Source organism: Argentina anserina, chromosome 4, assembly GCF_933775445.1.
Source record: "Argentina anserina chromosome 4, drPotAnse1.1, whole genome shotgun sequence".
Lineage (NCBI taxonomy): Eukaryota > Viridiplantae > Streptophyta > Magnoliopsida > Rosales > Rosaceae > Argentina > Argentina anserina.
In genome coordinates, this window is record NC_065875.1 from 10,863,561 (window position 1) to 10,886,121 (window position 22,561).

The following is a 22,561-nucleotide window of genomic DNA, read 5'->3' on the forward strand; positions in this document are numbered from 1 at the left end:
TCTAAGTTTACCTAAAAGAATCAAAGAAGGAATTAGAATATCTATCTTACTGTATGCCATCTCTTCCAAACCTCAAGTGGCAGGGGTAAGGTTTGGATTAGAGATTAAAGCACTTATTACTGCTCAATATACACGTATCTCAGGTTTCATTTTTTTCTCCTCCATTTCACGAAGATAGGCTAAAGCCTCAACAGGTTTACCACACTTGCATAGACCGTTAATAAGAGCCATATAAGCAATTTAGTTTGGAGCACGTCCTTTCTTTACCAAGTCATCCCAAAGCACGAGAGCATCATTGATACTTCCACCATTGCATAATCCACCTATTAACATCGAGTAGGTAATCACATTAGGTTCTTTAGCTTCACCAAAGATCCTGGAGAGACAAGTCATCGCTTTATCTACATCACCGTTTTTACAATATCCACTTATCAGCAGATTGTAGGTTACAACCGACGGAAGTAGACCTTTCATTACCATCTCATTCAGAAAGTTTTCTGCATCCAGAATTCTATTGGCCTTGCATAGCCCATTTATCAATATGTTATAAATTACCACATCAGGACAGTAGCCATCAACACACAAGTCGTGAAACAGTTGTAAAGCTCGATCTACTTCTTCAATTTTGAGTAATCCATTAATAACCGCAGAATATGAAACTAGGCCAGGGAGGAAACTTACTTCAACCATTTTATCGAGAAAATGACAAGCTTCACCTGCCTTTCCGTTTTTGCACAACTGCTTCACAAGCAAGCTGGAATGCTTTTCCCATGGCACGTGCCCACAAACACGCATCTCCTTCAAAAATGTAATAACCCTAAAATTTCAAACAATATTAGTTTGATTTGAATTCTATAAATTTGCGAATTTTAATTAGAATGAATGTGATTGTTAGCGACGTTATGAAACGAGAAACGGAAACGATCTCGGAACGTTTAATTAGAAAAACGTTACGTTTCCGCTACGTATATATCGACTTTTATTCCGTCGCTCGGTTACGAAAACTTCCTTCACGAAAGTTGTAGAGCTCGTCGATACGAGTTCGTGAGTATGTGACGCGTTCTAATCGGACGTCGGATGTGGAAGTTATTAATGTCGGAAGTTAGTTTCCGATTTTGGAAACGAGTATAAATAGGATAATTGTGTGTTTAGGGTTTCCATTTCAGGAAAACCCACTTTCTCTCTTCTCTCCGCCTCCCTCCCTCTTTCTTTCTCTCTCCCCGAAACTCTCTCCCTCCTCAGAAACTTCCTCCATCGATCCGCCGCCTCCAAGCCAACGTGTCCTTCACCGCCGACACCAGCAGCCTCGCAAGCTCGACGCAGTCCCCCTCCAAGCTAGTCACGGTCTCCAGCGCCACCGTGAAGCTTCGACGCGATTCGCAAGGATCGAACCCAATCGGTCTGAACTCTCCGACGAGCTCCGGCGTTCCCAAGGCCCGGAATAGGTGAGGTTTCCATCTAATTGGATATTGTGATGCTTGTTGTGTGGATTTGTGTTGTTTTTGGTTGGATTGATGGAGTTTTAGAGGAGATCGGAGGGGGAGGGATTTGGGGGAGATGCCGCCGCTATGAGTGGCGCGTATGGGTGCGTGGAGGAGGTAGGAGATGGCATGAGGCCGTGGGAAGGAAGAGGGAAGGAAAAGAGAGGATTTTGGGGCGGCGGTGGCGTGACACGCGCCGTTGGTGGCATCGGCGCGTGAGCCCCACGCGCAGCCTGCTGGCGGGTGGCGCGTGTACCCCACGCGCCGCCGCGCGCGGCGGCGCGAGCAGTGTTTCCGGAAGGGTAATTTTGTAATTTATTTACGTACGGTAAATGTAAATGTAAATTTTATTTACGTACGGTAAATGTAAATTTTATTTACGTACGGTAAATGTAAATATAAATTTTATTTACGAACAGTAAATATAAATTTTATTTACGAACGGTAATTGTAAATTTAAATTACTTTTAATTTTGGAAGGGTAATACGGTAATTATTATTTACTGAGACAGTACGTACATTTGAATAGTATTTATACGTACAGAAATACGTAAACAGTATGTACTCGTACAACGATACGTATTGGATATGTATTTGTACAGTAATACGTGAATAGTAACTGTGAACAGTAACACAGAATAGTGACAGTGAACCGTAACACTGAATAGTGAACAGTGAACAGTATCACTGAATAGTGACAGTGAACAGTAAATTCGTAAACCGAAAATTGCTGAACAGTAACCGATTATTACTGTTTCGACATTTAAAGGTTTACGAAACGTTTCTAAATTCTTTTCTTATCTTTTCAAGGTGATCGATAAAGCAAGGAAATGAATTATCTTCGGAAATTGTGGAATTACGCTCGAGTCGATAATGTGAGTAAAATCTCACATATTTACGAATCTACCATTGCGGTGATTCCAAGATTTTTGCAAGAGTTTTAAATATTGAAATACGACATGTATACAATATAGTGGATTATATATATTGTATAAATGGTAATAAGTACATATATATATGGTTTGCTATAATATATACTGTTATGAATTCATTTGAAATATGTCATTTCGATGACGAGCATGTGATTTTAATATGGGGTTTGTTAAACGTTTTGTCTTCGGACGTGTTTATAAATTATGACATGTATATGATATAGTGGATTATATATATGCATTGTATAAATGGTAAATAAATACATATATATATAGTTTGCTATATAATATACTGTTATGATTTATTGTGATGATGTCATTTTGATGACAAGATATATCGAGCATGTGATTTTGATTTGTACAATATGATGTGTTACTGTTCACAGTTACTATTCACGTATTACTGTACAAATACATATCCAATACGTATCGTTGTACGAGTACATACTGTTTACATATTTCTGTACGTATAAATACTATTTAAATGTACGTATAAATACTATTTATGTATGACTAAACATAAATCATCCAAGAATAAGAACATAAAAACCCGAAAACTAAACATGAAGATCATAGAGTTACACTTTATAATTCTCCTCCCAAGGTTCCTTACAGAGGTAGCACGAGATCTTCAAGAGTATGGTATCCTAGGCTCCCAAGCTTTGGACAACAAATATGGTGAAGAGTGGTGAATTTGAATTCTATGGTTCTTGGTGAATGAAAGTGGTTGGGCAGAGCTTTGGCAAGTCTTGTGAGCAAGGTTGATGATGATTTTATGTAGAAATGAGATGCTATATATAGAGGAAGAAACCCAAGGGAGGATGGCCACAAAGTCCACAAAGTTGAAACCAAATTTGTTGAGGTTTCCTAGATTCGGCAGATCTGACCTTTGTCTCTTGTTGTGGCCATAACTTTCTCTAGAAAACAGATATTGAGATGATTCCAACCAGAAATTTCAACTAGACTTCCGTGTCTTTTCATCCATATATCATGCATTGTCTCACTAATTTTGAGCTGTCCAGGGGAGCCCGTCAAATTTGGATGATCTGCACTGCCAGAATTCTGATTTCTATAAGGATTGCATATCTTTTGCATTAATTGCATATCTTCTTCCTCCTTTAATGCTGATTTCTTTTGCACAAATTTCTTCCTTTGAATTAGGGAGGCAACAAAAGTCTTAATTGTTGCAGCCATGTTTGATTTTTCTTACCTCTCCTCATTAAATTTGTTGCATGCCTTCTTTGACTTTCTTGCATCTTCTGATTTAATTTGCTGCATGCCTTCTTTGACATTCTTTGGTGCAGAGATTTATAGAGATTATGATACATATTTATGCTCTATAGGCAGGAGAAACAAGGTCCAAAGTTTTCCTCATAGCCCTTGGCTCAAAAGCAAATCAATGGCTGAGATAATTCTGCCGAGCTCACTGGACCTCCGAGCAATGATTCGGTCATATATCCCTATAGGAATAAGATATTTATTTGATTCCAAATCCTACAGAAGCTAGACTCACATAGATTTCTATCCATATAAGGTACGTCTTCTAACTCTATCGGAGCTATCCAGGGGACCCCGTCGAAGTTGGACTACGAATCTTGACAGCATTTTCATTATTGCATGGATTTGGCTTTTAAGTGCATATCTTCTTCTCTTTCCTTGTGGAACTAGGATTACTTTCCTTCTCAAATATAAATTTGTATTTCCTAATAAGAATAAGTACGTTAGAAATAAAGAAATACGAAAGAATGAATCCTACTCGAACAAGGAATCATATTTCAACAAGGATTATTAACACTTAGCACGATTTTATCATCAATTTACGGAAGAATATGACATAATCACATTAAGAACGTCACACTTTGTGCTCCTATCAAAGAGCCTTATCCACTCTAGACTCCTTCACAAACCCATGAATCAAAACATGAAATGTCTTTTCATTCAAACAAAGATTCTGACGCTCCATTCTCTCAACCAAATCAAAAGCCTTCTCCACCTCACCCGCCTTGCTCAAATGCAACACCATGATACACATAGCATGAGCATCAACCCACCTCTTCTCATGCATTTCATTGTAAACCTCCAAAGCCTTTTCAAACTTTCCTGCATTGCAATAAACCTTCAACGCCGCAGTTAGCGTGTACCTATCAAATTGCCACCCAGTAACCCCCATTTCCTTCATCCTCTTCTCGACCAATTCGACCGAACCTGACTTAGATATAGCATCCAACAAACAATTATAGCTATAACCATTAGGAACACAAAGACCCTTGATACAAACTTGATCAAACAAAATGTCAGCTTGCCCAGCCAACCCCCCACTCCCTAAGCATCTTAGAAACAAGCCCAAAGCCCCAGCGGTCATATAACAATCGGAACTCACCAGCTCCATGGCCAAAGCTTTCAGTGGGGCTGCAATAACTCTATTTTTCAAAATAATATTTGGTTTGATTTGAATTCAATAAAGTTGTGAGATTCAATTAGAATGAATTTGATTGTTTGTGACCTTATGAAACGGAAACGGAAACGTTCTCGGAACATTTAATTAGAAAAACGTTACATTTCCGAACGAATATATCGACTTTTATTTCGTCACTCGTTTGTGAAAACTTCCTTCACGGAAGTTGTAGAGCTCGTCAATACGATTTCGTGGACACATTACGCGCTCGAATCGGACGTCGTACGTAAAAGTTATTAACGATGGAAGTTAGTTTCCGATATAGAAAGGGGTATAAAAGGAAACTAATCAGAAGTAGGGTTTCCATTTTCGGAAACCCTCTTCTCTCTCCTTACCCCGCGCCTCCATCACCTTCTCCCTCTTCTCTCTCATTCTCTCCACCGATTCTCCCCCTCCCTCAAAAATTTCGCCAGCGATCTCGCCGATCCGTGGTCCGTGTCACACACCGCTTCTCGCCAAACCCCGAGAAGATCGTGTCCTCCCTCGACGCCATTCGCCGCGCCGACGCACCACTGTCAACCTGCAATCGACGCCTCCAGTTTCATCCCCAGCGATACACATCCTCGGAGGATAGCTCGCCTTCGCCTCACCTTGCCTCCGAAGCCATCGACGACAGAAGTTGAGCTCGACTCGCCGATCCTCTACGCAATTCGATTCCGCCGTTCTCGCAGGTGCCTCCGGTGGTCCTCTCGACGGTCATGCGTCCTCTTGAGGTAAGGGATGATTGATTTGGTGTGGATGTGATGTTGTTTGTGAATTTTTGGATTGAATTGTGGAAAATCGGAGGAGGATGGAGGAGAGGGTTACCGCCGCCTAGAGGCGGCGCGTGGGGGTCCGTGGGTTAGCTTAGGAGGGGTCTGAGACCGTGGGAAGGAAGAGGAGGAGGAGGGAAAGAGTTTGGGCACGGCGGTGGCGTGATGCGCGCCGTGGTTGGTGTCGTACGGTGTTTCCGAAGGGTAAATTTGTAATTTATTTTTACGTACGGTAAATGTAAAAGTGATTTACGTACGGTAAATGTAAATTTTATTTTCGTACGGTAAATGTAAATGTAAATAACTTTTAGTAAATGTAAAAAGTAATTTTGGAAGGATAATTCAGTAATTATTATTTACTGAGACAGTATGTACATTTGAATAGTATTTATACATACAGAAATACGTGAACAGTATGTACTCGTACAGGAATACGTAATGTATGTGTATTTGTACAGTAATACAGGAATAGTAAATACGTGAACAGTAAACAGTGAATAGTATTCAGTGAACAGTAAACTCGTAAAACCGAAAATTGCTGAACAGTAACAGATTATTACTGTTTCGGCATTTAAAGGTTTACGAAACGTTTCTAAATTCTTTTCTTATCTTTTCAAGGTGATCGATAAATCAAGAAAATGAATTATCTTCGGAAATTGTGGAATTACGCTCGAGTCGATAAGGTGAGTAAAATCTCACATAATTACGAATTTACCCTTGCGGTGATTTCAAGATTTTTGCAAGAGTTTTAAATATTGAAATACGACATGTATATGATATAGTGGAATATATATATATATATTTGTATAAATGGTAAATAAGTACATATATATATATAGTTTGTTATATTATATACTGTTATGAATTCATTATGAACATGTCATGTCGATGACGAGAATTATGTATTGAGTATGTGATTTAATTTGTGCAATATGAGGGGAGATTATTGTACGTGGTTTAATCATGGTGTTTGTTAAACGTTTTGTCTTCGGACGTGTTTATGAAATATGACATGTATATGATATAACGGATTAGATATATATATATTGTATAAATGGTAAATATGTATATATAGTTTGCTATATGATATACTGTTATGACTTTATCGTGATGATGTCATTTTGATGACGAAATTTATATATCGAGCATGTGATTTTGATTTGTACAATATGAGGTGTGATTATTGTACGTGATTTTAACATGAAGATTGTTAAAATGTTGATTGTCTTCGGACTTGATTTTTGGTACAATATGATGTGAGATTATTGTACGTGTTTGGCAAGTCGGAACCTATCCTTTGGCCGGGCGAAAGTTACGATACAGTTAGAGCTGTAGTCTGTCTGCCGGAGTACTGCATGTGAGGTAACAGGTGGTTATCGGTTAATGAGTACTCATATTTTTGGATGTTGGGTAGCAGGTAGTTGCCCAATATCGGCGGTGTACTACATGAGGGGTAACAGATGTGTACCAGCGTTCATTAGTACCCGTATTATAAATGTATTTGGGTAACCAGAAGGGTTGCCCAATTTGTCATGAGCACTTCATTTCATATATTTTTGGGACAACCAAATGGGCTGTCCATTGACTCATGAGTTGTTGATTTGTGGATTTTCGTATATATTGATATGCGAGTTATATTTTCATTTTACTCATACGAATTATAAGCTTACCGGGTTTGTGTTTACAATCCCGGTGCACCAATTCGATGGTGTAGGGGATAAGTCCGCAGGTGTCGATTAGTGGAGATTGAGAGACGACTCCGGAGACTCGAAGTTGTTCATTATCCTGCTTGTGGTGAGGTTTCTAATACGGATTTGTGTGTGAGAACTTGTGAGGTTTTATTTGTGAGTTTTGTGAGAGATTGTGAGGGTTATTACATTTCCATTTTATGTAATGTTGAATTATAAATTTGGTTTGTAATAATTGGTTGTCTGAGTTTTATTGTGAACTCAGTAATGATCCGCTGTGCATTTAAAACGATTTCGATTCATTGAGATTGTTTTGGTGTTTTTTTCGACTTTGAAATTTTGAGTTTTTAAGTTCGAAATTTTAGAGTCGTTACAGGGGCATTCTGTCGAGCACGTGATAGGTGTGAAGCCATGGCATTGTAAGTATAGCAATTCTGCGTGTACCCAGATTGGTTCGATGCCCATTTGAAGAACAAGTGCGCTGTTTTCCAACTCTTGATCCCATTCAGCACAAGTTTCTCTTAATTTAACGGAATTTTTAACGGTTAACTAACGGAATTGACAAAACTGTTAAAAAATCAGAGTTAAAGGATATATAGATTAAATTTTAAAGTAGAAAGACAAAATTGTTTTTACACCTAAAGTATAGGGTGTCACAAGTATTTAATCCTATATATAAATTAAAAAAACATAATAACAAATTTTAGTTTAAATAACTCAAAATCTCAAATAACTTAAATAACTTAGCATTCTATATTCGAAATAACACAAATATAATGAGAGATCTATGTATCAACAAGAGGGAGGGAGGGAGGGTCGGCAACTCAGCGGGAGGTCGAAATTATGTTGAAATGAGTCATTTAACTCGACGAAAGTAGGTCTAGCCCTTCATTTTCTTAGAAAAAAAAACATAAAAACCTTACTTTATCGGAAACTCGCTTTTCCAAAACACCTATTTCGGAAAACTGGCATTTCTATTTCGGAAACTCGCGTTTCCATTTCAGAAACTCGCGTTTCCAAAACACTTTTTTCTAGAAACGTGTTTCCGGGCGGTTCCATAGTGATTCCGTTTCAGAAGTGGGAAACACACATTCCCCGACATTTCCGTGCTTCCTAGCTTGTCATAACAAATCAGAATTTAATAAAATGCGTGCCTGGATGACCTAGTGATCTCAGATTTGTATTTAATCAGAAACAGAACAGTACGTTGTTGACTTGTTGCCCACTATCTAATTGACAAATGACAATCATGCCAATTATCAATCATAATTCATAAAACATCGTCCCAGCCTGCCAGGCTCCCAGCTCATATTTCTTTCTTTTTTAGGGGAAAATTTCGTAATTGAAAACAAAGTCTTCACAGACCGTTGAATTCTTCATAAAATTACTTGCAACAATTGGTTGGAGATATACTAAGTTTGCAATTTGTAAATTTCAGATGCGGTAACATTTCGTGTGGCCGGATATATAGCTCGACTTAATGTTTTTCTACCACTGTATTTACAATTTTACATACGATGGTGTTTCAGCAATGAGCATGTCGTTGAGCTTGCTTCGTTTGCTCGGTTGCTGATCACCGAATATTAGTGATTTGTCAACCTTGCCATGACAATGCTAATTAACGTTCCAATAGTCAATTGGTCTTTAGAGTTTCCTTCGATCAGTAATCTGTTCTCTGTCTGTACAAACTACAGTACACAAAACCCTAGCTAATTATTAAGGGTTTATCATATCATGTCCCTCACGTAGTCTAGTTGATAATTAAATAGCGTCAATATATATTGTTGGGAAATACCTAGCTAGCTCAAGATGAAAGATTTTCATGCACGTCTCGTTTCTAACTTAATTAAGGGCCCTCCCAAACTATGGCACCCTTTGGGAGCCCGAAGCGAACAAGGCAAGCAGCTTAGAAAACTTGATTTGTAAATTTCAGATTCGTAAAATTTACCTGCAGCTCTATATCGATATGGTAACCTAGCCAATGGACCATCACTTTAACCTGCTGCATATCAACAACTGCATGATCTATTGCTTCTGGTGATTATTCATTAGATAGTTATCAATTATTCTCTAAAATAAATGTTCACCAGGCTGAATGTACAACATCGAATTACCATCCTGGTTACGTCTTCACTAATGCTTGTATATATCCTATATATAAATGATTCCTAAGAAACCATCAAGTCGTTCATTTGTGCAATGCATTTTTTTTTTGTTTGGTCATTTGTGCAATGTGAGTGGCATCCCATTACCAAATTGTTAATACCTGGAGTTGGAATTGAATTTCTTTATTCCACAAAAGAATTGGTCTGGCTACCTACAAGGGATGAAAGGTTAACTATATAAACTCTGAACATCTTCTTCAATTCTCATTCTGAATCAACTTTACATCCTAAGCCATAGAAGTCCCAAATTTTGGGAATTATTATCCTCAACCAAAATGGCCAATCTTTGGCGCCTTAGCCTGCTTATTACCTTGGCAATAGCCTTGATCGCCACCAGTGTAGCTGCTAAATATGAGAAACCTTATATATATGCATCTCCACCACCACCATCATATAAACACAAGTCCACTCCATCTTATCACCATAAGTTACCACCACTACCAACTTATAAACACAAGTCATCACCCTCGTATCATTATAAGTCACCACAACCACCACCATCTTACAAACCCAAGTCACCACCACCGTATTATTACAAATCACCGCCGCCGCCGTCATATAAACACAAATCTTCACCATCATATCATTACAAGTTACCACTACCACCCACTCATTCTAAGTCACCAAAGTATCACTATGAGTCCCCACCTCCTCCATATATTTACAAGTCACCACCGCCTCCTTCTCCCTCCCCACCTCCTCCTTATATCTATAAATCACCACCCCCACCCTCACCATCACCTCCCCCTCCGTACATTTACAAGTCACCACCTCTCCCGTCTCTATCGCTACCACCACCTTATATTTACAAGTCACCACCACCACCACCTCCATCCCCATCACCACCTCCTCCTTACATTTACAAGTCGCCGCCACCTCCATCTCCCAAACCATACGTCTACAAATCACCACCACCATCTCCCAAGCCATACGTATACAAATCTCCTCCACCCCCATCACCAAAGCCGTACGTATACAATTCACCACCACCACCATCCCCGAAGTCGTACGTGTACAAGTCTCCTCCACCACCATCTCCCAAACCAGACGTATACAAGTCTCCCCCACCACCATCTCCCAAACCATACTTCTACAAGTCTCCTTCACCGCCTTCTCCCAAGCCGTACGTCTACAAGTCTCCGCCACCACCCGCTTACGTCTACAAGTCTCTGCCACCACCGGTTTACATCTATAAGTCTCCACCACCACCGGCTTATGTCTACAAATCACCACCACCACCATCTCCCAAGCCATACATATACAAATCTCCTCCACCCCCATCACCAAAGCCATACGTATACAAATCTCCTCCACCCCCATCACCAAAGCCATACGTATACAATTCACCACCTCCACTATCCCTGAAGCCGTACGTGTACAAGTCTCCTCCACCACCATCTTCCAAACCCTACGTATACAAGTCTCCTCCACCACCATCACCGAAGCCATACGTCTACAAGTCTCCTCCACCGCCATCTCCCAAACCCTACGTATACAAGTCTCCTCCACCACCATCTCTCAAACCCTACGTATACAAGTCTCCCCCACCACCATCACCGAAGCCATACGTCTACAAGTCTCCTCCACCACCTTTTCCCAAGCCGTATGTCTACAAGTCTCCGTCACCACCGGCTTACGTCTACAAGTCTCCTCCACCATTATCACCAAAGCCTTACATCTACAAGTCACCACCACCACCGGCATACATATACAAGTCACCACCGCCACCACATTCTGACCCTCACCCACCTTACGTTTACAAATCACCACCACCACCTTCACCATCTCCTCCTCCACCATACATCTACAAGTCACCTCCTCCTCTAGTTTCATCCCCACCCCCTTCTTATATCCATAAATCACCACCACCACCCTCTCCCTCACCTCCACCACCTTACATTTACAAGTCACCACCACCACCGTTGCTCTCACCTCCTCCACCCTATGTTTACAAGTCACCCCCACCACCGTTTCCGTCACCTCCCCCTCCTTATGTCTACAAGTCACCACCACCCCCGCTTCCAACTATTCATTACTAAACTGATTGATTATTTGCTCGCTTCGTGTAAGTCCCTGCAACTAACTTTAAAGCTTTATTCATTTTTATTTCTTCAATTTTATTTTCTTTCCCTATCTATGTATATTGACATACTATATTGCCTCACAGGTTATCAATTGGTTAGACGCATCATTGCTACAAGAGATCGAGACTTCTATCTTGGCGGTATCTTGTTTGCATATCATATAAAATGGGGTCAGGAAAGTGCCCTAGAATAAGAGGCTGAGTTTCAGAATTCATGCAACGTACTTTGAGTGTTATTTTCCCTTCCATTTGTTTTTCATCTTTGATATGTAGTTTTACTAATGGTCATTACAATATATATTACGTGGTATTTCATATGATGACCATTTTTCTGGTTTCATAAACTGAAAATCAATGTAAGTAGTTGTATACAAATTGTATACAACCTGTTTCTATTCAATACATTTTGTGTTAAACAGTTGAAGTTTATGAAAATAAGTCACACAGAGACTTATTACATTATGTAGTTCTCACCGTATAATATCATCTCATAAGGAGTTGAGAAGTAGTAATGCTTGCAATTCGCTGTCAATCACACCATGATCTCACATGTTGTTAATAAGTTGATTTATTAATCCTCGAAAGTGAGTTACTGTTCAAAAACACTTCAAATCTCCCTATATTTCAGGCTCACGGTTCACCAATTGCCGAATCGCACAGCTTTATGCTATAAATTATCTTTCTTATGCTTCTATAGAGTTCAAGGGACTCAATATATGTTTTTCAACTGTTTTTTTTATTTTTGTAGCGGGACAGATAAGTGCTGAACTACGTACCATGCACCAATTAAAGAGGTGTTATTATATACTATTCATTGCAGTCAATTAGGAACAGATCCACAATGCTCAAGAAAATTAACAGAGGTAATTTGATGCCTAAATTCTGGCAGCATGCGAAAAGCCCCCAGGTGTAACCAGTGCAATGGTCCGCACTAGTCTAAATTTAGGACCCTCGCTAGCAACTCTTGTTTCAGTTCAGTTTGCTCATGTCTAAATTTAGGATCTGTTGTATGTAAAATGGAAACCAGGTCCAGGGCTGTCCCAGTATATGATCAATTGTTGGAATTTCAATGCTGAGTGTAGCTTATTTTGTGCAGAATTGAATTTGTTACATAGTTTCTAACAGAATGACATGCATGAGGATGACAAGCATAAAAGAAACTAATTAATCTGCGTAATTGATCATCAAAGTACTTAACTTAAATCAATATGAAATAAACCACTAACAAGATGGTTCCACAAAATAGATTAATTAATCAAATAGAACTTAACCACCAATCTGCTCGGACATTGCATCAATGACAAAACCATCCTCCATTTCCAGTTGTTCTGGGGTGTGAGTTGAACGTACGTACCCTTCTTCCATCGTAGATGAAACGCATTTCTTCATACACCAAACCTTTACGTTCACAGTAATCTTTCAATATATGTCCAAGTGCTACAGTGCGACCGGTCCTATAGTGCATGTCACCATGAATCTGATTCTGCACCTGGACAGTTATCGGTTCTTCCGATTCCTTAAGACTGAGTTTGACAGGGGATTCCACTGTGGCTGCTAATCTCCTTTCACTCTCTACTGATGATATTGATATCTTACTAAATCTCTCTAGTGATAGGGTTTTGGTTTTACCAAATCTCTCCATTGATGGCATTTTTTCTTCTTCTAAATTTACCTTTCTGTGTCTACAAAATGAAAAAGATTATACTTATTTATAGTGGCATATGCATGGATGGAAGTCGGAACATTGATCCACTGATAGGAGATATCTCTAGTCCTTGAAATATAACCATTTAATAGTATATACATCTGAACTCAATTACTACAGTCATTTTTTTCGATTAGAATCACTTCAGTCATTGTGATTAATTCAATCATTAATTTTTTTTATTCAATCACAATTGGTGATTATAGCGGTTTCTGATGAGTTTCACTGTTGTACAATATATTGAGATAAGTATCTGATCTAATACTGATGGGTACTTGATTAGTTACTTCACTTATCTTAATAGGCACTCAAGAGATAAATACTGATGATAATAGAGGTGTGTCGTAGTTAATGATCAGATAGTCTCTGTATTACGGCTCCATGCATGTTAAATACGCACATCGTCATGATCCACATAGAGAGAGAGAGATTTGAGAAACCCCAAGGGGAGCAGTTAGATAGCTATGTAAGTAAGCTTAAGCGAGCAGCCTTCTAGAAAATGTCATCAAAGAATATTATGTAAGTAAGCTTAATTTAAACTCCAAAATAAATATTCATACTATTGATTATGTATGCAGCACAATTGTGTGTTGGTGTCATTGGCAAGTCAATTTCTGTTAGATGGCATATTGGATTAGGAAGATCTACTCCTACATCAAATATGGCACTTCTTCAGTTCTTCTAAATTATTCTCATGTTGGTTAGTGATTAGCAATCAACAAGTACGTGCTTTAAACTATGGACGATCTGACAGTTTCAACCTACCTAAGAAAGCACGAAGTAATTTGTGCATACTTAGTGGAATCCCATGACCATATTGTTAATTATTCTATTATTGGTCTGCTACTGCTATGAAAGAAATGGTTCAGCTAACTATATAAACGGTGAACAATCTTCCTCAGTTGTCATTCAGAAACTCTTTGACCAATAGAAGTCCCAATTTTCGGGAACTATTATCCTCAACCAAAATGGCCAATTTTTGGCCTACACTGCTTATTGCCTTGGCAATAGCCTTGATCGCCACCAGTGTAGCAGCTAGATATGAGAAACCTTATATTTATGCATCTCCACCACCACCATCGTATAAACACAAGTCGACTCCATCTTATCACCATAAGTTACCACCACTACCAACTTATAAACACAAGTCATCACCCTCGTATCATTATAAGTCACCACCACCACCACCATCTTACAAACCCAAGTCACCACCACCGTATTATTACAAATCACCGCCGCCGCCGTCTTATAAACCCAAATCATCACCATCATATCATTACAAATCACCACCACCACCAACTCATTACAAGTCACCAAAATATCACTACAAGTCCCCACCTCCTCCTTATATCTACAAGTCACCTCCACCTCCCTCTCCATCACCACCTCCTCCATATATTTACAAGTCACCACCACCTCCTTCTCCCTCCCCACCTCCTCCATACATCAATAAATCACCACCCCCACCCTCACCGTCTCCTCCTCCTCCATACATTTACAAATCACCACCACCACCTTCACCATCACCTCCCCATCCGTACATTTACAAGTCACCACCTCCCCCGTCTCCATCTCCTTCACCACCTTATATTTACAAGTCACCACCACCTCCTCCTTATATTTACGAGTCGCCGCCAACTCAATCTCCCAAGCCGTACATCTACAAATCACCACCACCACCACCATCTCCCAAGCCATACGTATACAAATCCTCTCCACCCCCATTACCGAAGCCATACGTATACAATTCACCACCTTCACTATCCCCGAAACCGTACGTGTACAAGTCTCCTTCACCACCATCTCCCAAACCCTACGTATACAAGTCTCCCCCACCACCATCACCGAAGCCATACGTGTACAAATCTCCCCCTCCCCCATCACCAAAGCTGTATGTGTACAAGTCTTCTCCTCCACCATCGCGGAAGCCATACGTGTACAAGTCTCCTCCACCCCCATCACCAAAGTTTTATGTGTACAAATCTCCACCACCACCATCACCGAAGCCATATGTCTACCAGTCTCCTCCACCACCTTCTCCCAAGACGTACGTCTACAAGTCTCCGCCACCACCATCACCAAAGCCTTACGACTACAAGTCTCCACCGCCACCTACTTACGTCTACAAGTCACCACTATCACCATCACCAAAATCATACATGTACAAGTCACCACCGCCACCGGCTTACATCTACAAGTCACCACCACCACCAGCATACATTTACAAGTCACCACCGCTACTACATTCTAACCCTCACCCACCCTACGTTTATAAATCGCCATCACCACCTTCACCATCTCCTCTTCCACCATACATCTACAAGTCACGTTGGCCTCAAGTTCTATCCCCTCCCCGTCCTTATATCTATAAATCACCACCACCACCCTCTCCTTCACCTCCACCACCTTACATTTACAAGTCACCACCACCAACATCGCCTTCACCTCCCCCATCCTATGTTTACAAGTCACCACCACCCCCAACACCAACTGTCCATTACTAAACTGATTGAATTTGTGTTTGCATTGTGTAAGTCTTGCAATGAACTTTAGAGCTCGATATATCAATTTCTCTTCTCTTCTTGTTTTTGTCCTTTGACAATGTATATTGACATATTGTCTTGCATCACAGGTTGTCAATTTGTAAGACACATCAATGTTGCAAGAGAGGCTTCCAGTTTGACGAAATCTCATCTCATCAAATCTGAAATGGGACCACCGGACCGGAAATGTGTTTGAGAATAAGAGGCTATGTTTTGGAATTCATGCAATTTTAATTAAATGTGTATGTTATTTATTTGATTTTTTTTCATTTTTCTTTTTAAAAGTCACAATATGTTACATTTCACTTTGTAGGTACTTCCAATTACGTTTTATTGTAATAGAGCTGGCCATGTACTAATTGGATATAGTAATCGAAAACAAAACATGTACTAATTGGATATGATTTCTTTATCACATAGCTACATTTTGTGTTAAAGAATTAAAGTTCATGAAGCTAGACTTGTAATTCTATGCAAGCCATTTTGAGCTTCCGGTCTTATTAAGTTTCCACTTTCCAGATCTATCAATGAAATTGCAAGTGGTACCTATATTCTATACATAACATGATTTAACTTATACATACCAACGAAGATTGGAGGGACATTAATTTTATTTTTGAAGGCTAACATTTATTCGTCTATATATATATATATATATATATATATATATATATATATATATGTAGTACCTCAAGTTATATTTTCATCCATATAGTCTTTAAAGTTGCAACTTTTAATTTGAAAGTCAATTCCGTCAATTTAACCGTTAACGTGATGAGGTGACAGTTAAAGATCCTTAAAAAAATATAAAATGACAAAATTACTCGATGGCTAGATCAATATTTTCTTCAATAATCTAAAAATTATAGTTTGTTCCAGGAGAATAACTATTCTACCCTCGTGTGTGTCTTAGCCTTATTAGTTATTAGGTTTTCTGTTAGGGATATATTCGCATCTCCGTAATAGATTATGATTCTGAAACCTACGGGATTGTGGTTATGTAATGCCTATATATAGGCCTCATTATTATTAATAAAGAGAGACGTTCTGTTCCATTACGTTGTTATTATTCTAGTTTCGTTTCTCCTCAAACATGGTTTTCATTTTAGGTTAAATTTATATGAAGACACAAAGAAATAATAGAAATGACTTTGTCAAGTAAAGACATTCATATCTCTTAAAAATAGATTGAAAACAATACAAATGAAAATTCTAAAGAAAAGAAAAAGAAAAATTGATATAAGGATATTTTAGTAATTACACATTTTTAGAGGATCTTTAATTACCATCTCATCACGTTAATGGATGAATTGACGGAGCAAACTTTCAAGATAAAAAATTGCAAGTTCTAGAACTAAATAAATGAAAATTAAACTTGAGGGATTATAACTGACCTATTGTAAATAAGGTGAAATCATGCCATTTACTAGGATTATTTTTCAGTAGCCTAAGCTTATAAAAAAAATTGCAAATGAAAGGAAATTAATCGAGATCACACGATTTTTTCAAAATTTTTCGAGAACTAATCTCTACTAGGAGATCATGATAGAAAGTTTCATCCTCCTTAACCATTAAAAATAAATTGAAATTTAACTCCAATTAACATTGACGAAATTTGAACCTGAATATAGAGGTATTACAATTAGACTTTTATCAACTAAACCACTTTTAATAATTTTCTCCGTAATCAATTTGGGCTGTTAGTGCCCTCTAAGCACCCACCCACTCACAACCAATATTTTTCACTTTGGCCACATGCCAAGCTGAAACCCCATAAGTGATTTGTTCATCAGGCCTTCCCCTAGAATTGGTATGAGATGCTAACCCTGCAAACACACACACACATACATATATATATATATATAAGCTCAACTTCTACTCTCACTCAGATGATGTAAGATTCATGACCTACCCACCTACTAGCTTCCTAGCCAGACACCACAAATATGCTTGTTCTTGATTGGGACTGTCAGTTACTCACTAGGACCTTGGCGATTTTCTAATCAGATTTCGCGTTTGGTGTAAGGTTTAGTTTTGGTGGGGAAATTGGTTGATCCTAGCGTTTTATCGAACGAAGCAGCGGTGATTTTGATATTCGATCTAGTTTTGATATCATGCTCTTTAATATTGTTACCGCGGTGTTGGGAAGATGTTAGAGGTGCTACAGTATGTGCAAGTGTGGCTGCTGGAGTTGGTAAAGACCTTTTGGGATTGGAGCCGGGCTTTCAGGCATGGATCCGTGATTAGACCCAAATGTAGTTATACTCGGGTCTTGGGCTTGCATACTTTTTTCCTTATATATATATATATATATTTATTTATTTATTTACTTTTTAAGAAAAAATCGAGATTGAAACGTAGAATGAATTCGAGAGAATAACAGTAATTTATTTGATAGACATATGTCCTTATATATAGGCATTACATCAAAGATCCCGATGAATCAGGGATAAGATAACATTCCTTAACTAGCTAGGTTATACTAATTAGGACAAGATATACCAAGAATGCATATGAGATGATTCTCCTACAACACTCCCATCTATATCGCAATCCTAATGTGACATAGTGCAATATTGTTGCCTCGGTAAAAATCTTGCCAAACAAAACAAAAACCTCTTAGGTAAAAATAAAAGCTTTGGTCAAAGGAGAAAAAGAGCAAAACGCACTAACTACAAATGGTCAATGCATATGGTGTAGACTCCCCCTGATGTCTACAAAACTGCTCCCCCTAATTTTGAACTCAATCTCGGAGCTTTGATAAATGACGCAAACCAATGTGTTTCACATACTTCACAAATGTAGATTTTGGAAGAGACTTAGTGAACAAATCTGCCACATTATCCTCAGAACGAATCTGATTAACTTGGATATTCAATATCTCTTGTTTCTGACTATAAAAGAACTTTGGCGAAATATGTTTTGTGTTATTACCCTTAATGTAACCTAACTTCATCTGCTCAATGCAAGCAACATTATCTTCGTAAAGACATGTAGGTTCAACTGTAGTAGAACTTAATCCACTAGCATCTCGAATGTGAGTAATGATTACTCGAAGCCAAATGCACTCGTTGACTGTTTCATGCAATGGCATAATCTCAAAATGATTCGAGGAAGTAGCAACAAGGGTTTGCTTGGTTGATCACCAAGAAATCTCTGTATCCTCCATGGTAAAAACATAACCAGTTTGGGAACGTCCTTTGTGTGGATCCAAAAGGTATCCAACATTAGCGATTCCTACCAACTCATCACTAGAAGTTTTAGGAAAAGAGGAATTGTCAGTTAAATGCTAAGAATTAGCATCGACAGCGACGCTAGCGGCGGCGGTAGCAGCTACGACGGAGGTGGTAAAGCCGTGTCTGACTTTACGAGAGAGCATGGCTACGGCGTTGTATCGATCTTCACCATCAATTCTTGCTGGAGTAGAACTTTTCTTGTCGGAACAATGATAATACAACCCCATATCAATGAAACCTTTCAAGTACCTAAAGATGTTCTTGATACCGGTCTAATGACGCATAGTTGGTGTAGAACTAAACCTTGCCAATAAGTTCACTGAGAATACATTGTCTGGACAAGTACATTGAGCTAGATAAAACAAAACTCATATAGCACTTAAATGTGGGTATTCAGGTTCAAGTATCTCTTCATCGTCATCTTTCAGACAGAATGAATCTTTCTTGGTATCCAGACTTCTTACGACCATAAAGTACTAGAATGGTGCATAACATTGTCCATACAGAAGTGCATGAGCATATTTTGGATGTATGCAAATTGGTGTACAAGGATTCCACCAACTCTATGCTCAATTTCCAAACTTAAGCAAAACTGAGTCTTTCCCATGTCTTTCATCTCAAATTTTGTTTTCAAGTAGCTTACCGTCTTACCAATCTCATTAAGAGATCCAATTATACCATAGACAACTACTATAGCAAAACTAGAACTATTGTGTTTGATAAACACGTAACGGCACAGTTCATCGTTCTTGTATCCCTTCCTAATCAAGTATTCGCTCAAACATGTATACCACATTCTACTAGGCTGTTTATGTCCATAAAGTGAGCGATATAACCTAATGGCATAGGCATTGAGTGGCTTACTTGACTTGGGTACTTGAAGTCCATAAGGAACCTTCATGTATATCTTTGTATCTAGATTCCCATAAAGATATGAGGTTACCACATCTAACAGCTGCATGTCTAACTTTTCTGATACCACTAGACTTATTAGAGATCGAAAGGTAATGATATCTATAACTATAGAATATGTCTCCTCATAGTTAACACCAGGGCACTGAGAGAATCCTTAAGCAACGAGTCGCGTTTTATACTGCAGGACTTGGCCTTTCTCATTCAGCTTACGAACAAAGGCCCATTTATGTCCAATAGGCTTAACATTCGGCGGTACTTCTATGATCGGACTGAAAACTTGCCTTTTATTCAGAGACTCTAGTTTTGTTTGAATTGCATCCTTCCATTTCAGCTAATTTGCTCTTCGTTGACATTCTTCAACCAAGCGCGGTTCCGTATCATCATCGTCGATGATTTCCCGAGAGACGGAATAAGAAAACACATCATCTATCCACAAGGAATTCATATCCATGACTTCTGGAGCATTTAACTTGCTCAATGAGATTTAAGTGCTCTCTTATATCAATAATGAGTCTGAAGCGTCTCTTAGATCATCAAGTGTTGATTCGTGGACATAACTATAATCAGATATAATCTTGAAGCTCAATTTATTCGAGTCTATAATGAGTGGATCAGTTTGTGCCTTGACTTTAGCTCTTTTTCTTGGCTGTCAGTCAGTGGAACCTTTCGGCCTCCCTTTCCTCTTGGGAGGGGCCAAGACCGTCACCGTGCCTCCACCTAGGGTAGGCTCGGCCAAGCCTTTCCTGCTGCGGCGGCATCTTTCCCGGAGTTCAGCACTTGTAACCTCGCAGGATAGTTTACAGCAGTGTGGACCTATTTTCTTACACAGTGAAGGTGTAATAGACACATAAACCGGGCAACCAAATGGCGTAAAAGTGAAATGTCAGGCTCATATCCAGTTGCCAACTGGTATGCACTAACATGTTGTTTGGTGGTGGGTCTGAAACAAATAAGTACAGCTGCATGTAAGATTGCATATCCCCAAGCAATATTGAGCAAGTTACAATGCATAATTAAAGAATGAGCTATAAGTTGTAACCACTTAATCATCACTTATGTCAATCCATTGTGACAATGAACGTGGGGTATGGGATGTTCAACATCTATTCTGATTGACATGCAATAATCATCAAATATCTTCGAACGCACTAACATGTTGTATGACAGTGAGTCTGAAACAAATAAGTACAGCTGCATGTAAGATTACATATCCCTAAGTAATTATGGGCAAGTTTCAATGCATAATTAAAGCATGAGCTATAAGTTGTAACCACTTAATCGTCACTTCTGTCAATCCATTCTGAGAATGAACGTGGGGTACAGGATGTTCAACATCTATTCCGATCGACATGCAATAATCATCAAATGTCTTCAAGTAAATTATCCTGCATTATCCAGTCTAATAGATTTATTGAATGGTCAGGTGGTGAGCCCTGAGTTTAATTATTTGAGCAAGAAGCTTCGGAAATGAAACATTGTGTGTGGACTATAGATCTACATGTGACCAGTGTGTCAATGCATCTACCAGAACCATAAAGTATCTAAATGGTCTGCACTCTGGATGTATTGGTCCACATATATCACCTTGGATCCTTTGTAAGAATAGAATGTTCTATGTATCAACTGCAAAAGAAGGCTTTGATTGCATCTTTTTACGAATGAACAAGCTTTACAAAATGATTTATGGGCATTAGAGATTGCGGAAAAGACATCGCATAACTCCTCGGGCTCCATCAAGGCCTTAGAGGACCGTGGGAAAGCCTTGGCAGGCCCTGAAGCCGAGCCATGGCCGGACACAAGTGCCACGGCCATGCCATCGTCATCCATGGCATGTGGGATTCCCACATGCTTGTTGGTTTTGAAAAATGGATGACCGTGTGAAGGTTTTAATATACGAATCATCATATCACATATGACCTTGACGATTATGCCATAGCTTATAAGCGTTAGAATCATAGAAAGATTTGCTAACTGCATTGGATTCAATTGCACGTAGTGTGGTAAAAGTACAACCCACTACTATCACCCTCACACATCTCTAGGTTACGATGATGATGTCCATAACAAGAGGTAACACAGAGATACTCCTATCCATTAATAACTTTGGTGTTCATGTGATAATCATTGGCACAAATATCCTTAAAACTGAGCAATGTTCGGTTCACCTCTAGTGCATAAAGTGCATCTTTGACTGTTATGGGGGTATCATTAGGTAGTAAGAATTATGCTATACCACGCCGTTGGATCAAAGTGTGTAATAAGTTGCTTATCCCACAAAAGTGTGTAATAAGTTGCTTATCCTGCAAAAATATGTGAGTTGTTACACAATCTGCGAAGCATTCTATCTCGCCAGTTGACATCTACAAGTAAATTAAAAAACATAATTAGTCTTTGAAAAGACAAGGCGAATATTCTCTAAGAAAAGAGAAAAAATATAATATGAAGGGTCAAAACAAGTTGTGATCCCTTAAATGTGCATAATGATATAATATATACTTAGAGAAATCACATGAGAAACTTATCAGTGCCAAAGAGTAAGCACGTTGCCATTGAATCAAATAACTATGATCGGCAAAAGACAATGAAGTAGCATTGCAGGGTCACAT

General features: G+C 38.9%; 3 protein-coding genes across 3 annotated transcripts; 1 reads left to right on the forward strand and 2 right to left on the reverse strand.

The window, feature by feature from the left end:
* Positions 1–72: 72 nt before the first annotated feature.
* Positions 73–5,568, reverse strand: LOC126792159 (putative pentatricopeptide repeat-containing protein At5g08310, mitochondrial). The gene is given in 4 exon segments (XM_050518640.1): positions 73–817; positions 3,650–3,750; positions 4,293–4,833; positions 5,459–5,568. Coding segments are annotated over 4 exon segments (1,497 nt in total).
* A 4,180-nt stretch (positions 5,569–9,748) lies between these two features.
* Positions 9,749–16,019, forward strand: LOC126791876 (extensin-2-like). The gene is made up of 5 exons (XM_050518371.1): positions 9,749–9,860; positions 9,936–11,496; positions 14,592–15,302; positions 15,606–15,791; positions 15,894–16,019. Exons 1-4 carry the CDS (start codon positions 9,749–9,751, stop codon positions 15,763–15,765), a joined length of 2,544 nt encoding a protein of 847 aa, XP_050374328.1. The 3' UTR covers positions 15,766–15,791; positions 15,894–16,019.
* Positions 16,020–18,547: 2,528 nt separating this feature from the next.
* LOC126792160 (uncharacterized) lies at positions 18,548–18,898 on the reverse strand. Its single transcript, XM_050518641.1, has one exon. It carries the CDS (start codon positions 18,896–18,898, stop codon positions 18,548–18,550), a length of 351 nt encoding a protein of 116 aa, XP_050374598.1.
* Positions 18,899–22,561: the final 3,663 nt, after the last annotated feature.